Raw genomic sequence first — 2,616 nt, 5'->3', positions numbered from 1 at the left:
CCTGCTGGCACCAAGCAGCAGACACTGCAGGGGGGATGGGGGGGGAAGCACTCCAAACCCAGGTTCAAATGTTTCAACATCCCTTTTTCCCACTGTCTCTGAAGAGAATTCACCCAAAACATTTCACAAAGCAAACAAAGACAGTGTTTAATTTCCCGTGGTAACGAGGCTTCTGCCAGGCATCCTCGTCATGCCTTGAGAGGCGGTCTGAGGAGATCCAGCCCATTTCTCCACCTCGTACTACTTCTCGTTGCAACTTTTTCATTTCCTTAACCGTTTTCCTCGCACGTATTTCGTGATGATGGGCATCCTGACCATCTACACCTCCTACAAAGAGAAGAGCATTTTCCTCGTCGCTCACCGGAAGGACCCGGCGGGGATGGACCCCGATGACGTGTGGCAGCTCTCCTCCAGCCTCAAACGGTAGCGTTGGCTCCGGGACCAGTGGGACCGGCTGGAAAGCTGCAGTTTGTGGAAATCCCCCCAAAAACGGGGGGAAATATTGCGGGCTCTGGTACCGGGGTCCCCACGTGAGCTTTGGGCTGAGGATCTGCTGACGTGCCGTGGTCTTTGCCGCTTCCCAAGCAGATTAGTGTTTCTGCTTAATGAAAGAGGATTCAGATTTGTGATTTGTGAGTAATATTTGCCATGGAAGATTTTTCCTCGGAAGCGACAGGCTCACCAAGCACCCACCGTTTCCATCTTAAACAGTTTCCTGCTTTTTAGGCTTGCAAATCTGTTTTGGGCCTCAAAATCTGGAAAGGAGAGTGGTGCTTGGGAGGGTTCTGCTGCAAACATTCTCATTTAACTTCTCTTTAAATAGGGGGACTTAATCACAAAGCTGTTCTGGTTAATTAAGAGAAGTCTGGAGTTGTGTTGTTGGCACCTGCCTGTCATAGCTGTTAGTGACCTGGAGAGGCTGGCGAGCTGGGCAGAGAGGAACCTTGTGAAATTCAACCAGGGCAAGTGCAGGGTCCTGCCCCTGGAGAGGAATAACCCCCTGGACCAGGACAGGGCGGGGTGACCTACTGGGGAGCAGCTCCATAGAGAAGGACCTGGGAGTGCTGGGGGACAGCAAGTTGCCCATGAGCCAGCAATGGGCTCTAGATGGCCAGTGGTCTCCTGGGATGCATAAAGAAGAGCGTGGCTGGCAGGTCAAGGGAGGTTCTCCTGTCCCTCTGCTCTTCCTGAGTGATGCCACCGTGGCAGTCCTTGGGTCAGCGCTGGGCTCCCCAGTTCCAGAGAGACCAGGAGCTACTGGAGAGTCCAGTGGAGGCTGCAAAGCTGCTGAGGGGCCTGGAGCATCTCTGTGCCAGGACAGGCTGAGAGCCCCGGGGCTGCTGAGCTGGAGAAGATAAAACCAGGGTGGGGTGGGAAGGAAGTCTTCTTGGTGCTCATCAAGAGCTATAGGGTGGGCATGGGTCAAAAGGCTGGGGCCAGATTCTTGTCAGTGGTGCCCAGCAACAGGACAAGGGCCAGTGGGCACCAACTGGAACCCAGGAGGTTCCACCTGAGCAGGAGGAGAAACTTCTTTGGTGGGAGGGTGGCCGAGCCTGGAGCAGGCTGCCCAGAGAGGCTGTGGAGTCTCCTGCTCTGGAGAGATTCCAAACCCACCTGGATGTGATCCTGGGCACCCTGCTGTGGGTGACCTGCTGGAGCAGGGGGTTGGAGGAGATGATCTCCAGAGGTCCCTTCCCACCCCACTGTGCTGGGAGTCTGTCCATATGGGGACCTCCCTTCCTGGGGACTTCGCCTCCAAGCAGAGGTTTTCTCCACAGCTTTTGGTGGGTGTCTGAGCCGAGCCAGACTGTAGCCGGCTCTGACAGGTCTCTGCCCTCCCCGCAGGTTCGATGACAAGTACACCCTGAAGCTGACGTTCATCAGCGGCAAAACCAAACAGCAGAGGGAAGCCGAGTTCACCAAATCCATCGCCAAATTCTTCGACAACAACGGGACCTTGGTCATGGAGGCCTACGAGCCCGAGGTGTCCAAGCTGCACGACAGTCTGGCCCTGGAGAGGAAAATTAAATGATTGCCGACCCGCCGGGCCCGTGCTGAGCTAACCGATAAAGTCACACGGCAAAGACCGGGCAGCGTCGCCTCCCGTTTTGTCCTGAAATCCCCATTTTGGCCTATTTTTAGTGATGGATCTGACACTGCCTCGTGTAGTGTCCAGGGGGGTATTTTTTTAACCATTCCCATTTCACCCCATCACATTTTCTGTTAGGAATTCAGGACAAAAATCCTTTTGTAAGACGACTTGGCCGCTCACCAACAACTCTTTTTTTTTTTTGTATTGGGGGGGGTTGTTTTACATTAAAAAGCCTTTTATGTGTTGTGGGGGAGGTCAAATATTTTATTTCTGTACGCTCTGCTGTGATGCTCCTCTGCAAGATGAGAAAAAAAAGGGGGGAAAAAAGGAGTTTTCCCAGCTGTGCCCGTCCCTGTGGCCACCACGTGTCCCTTCTATAAAACGGCATTTTCTAAAAATTAAAAGAAATCGAATTTTTTTTGCGGGGAGGGGAGGGGGGTTAGTTTTTTTTTCCGAGAAGAGCAGCGGTTAAATGCCGTCCCGAGCGTTCGGGGGGGTGGACACCGGTTTCCCCGCCCCAGGAA

General features: G+C 53.6%; 1 protein-coding gene across 1 annotated transcript in view; it reads left to right on the top strand.

Moving 5' to 3' along the window:
• SPCS2 (signal peptidase complex subunit 2 homolog (S. cerevisiae)) overlaps positions 1-2,086 on the top strand; it is a gene marked incomplete at its 5' end in the record, with an annotated part of 4,262 nt that extends 2,176 nt beyond the window's left edge. The window contains 2 exons of the mRNA XM_008945263.1: positions 289-423; positions 1,846-2,086. Coding sequence (XP_008943511.1) covers positions 289-423; positions 1,846-2,032 — 322 coding nt within the window. The remainder of the gene's footprint in view (positions 1-288; positions 424-1,845) is intronic.
• Positions 2,087-2,616: the final 530 nt, after the last annotated feature.

Source organism: Merops nubicus, unplaced genomic scaffold (genome assembly GCF_000691845.1).
Source record: "Merops nubicus isolate BGI_N331 unplaced genomic scaffold, ASM69184v1 scaffold22298, whole genome shotgun sequence".
NCBI lineage: Eukaryota > Metazoa > Chordata > Aves > Coraciiformes > Meropidae > Merops > Merops nubicus.
This window is presented reverse-complemented; position numbering and strand designations above follow the sequence as displayed.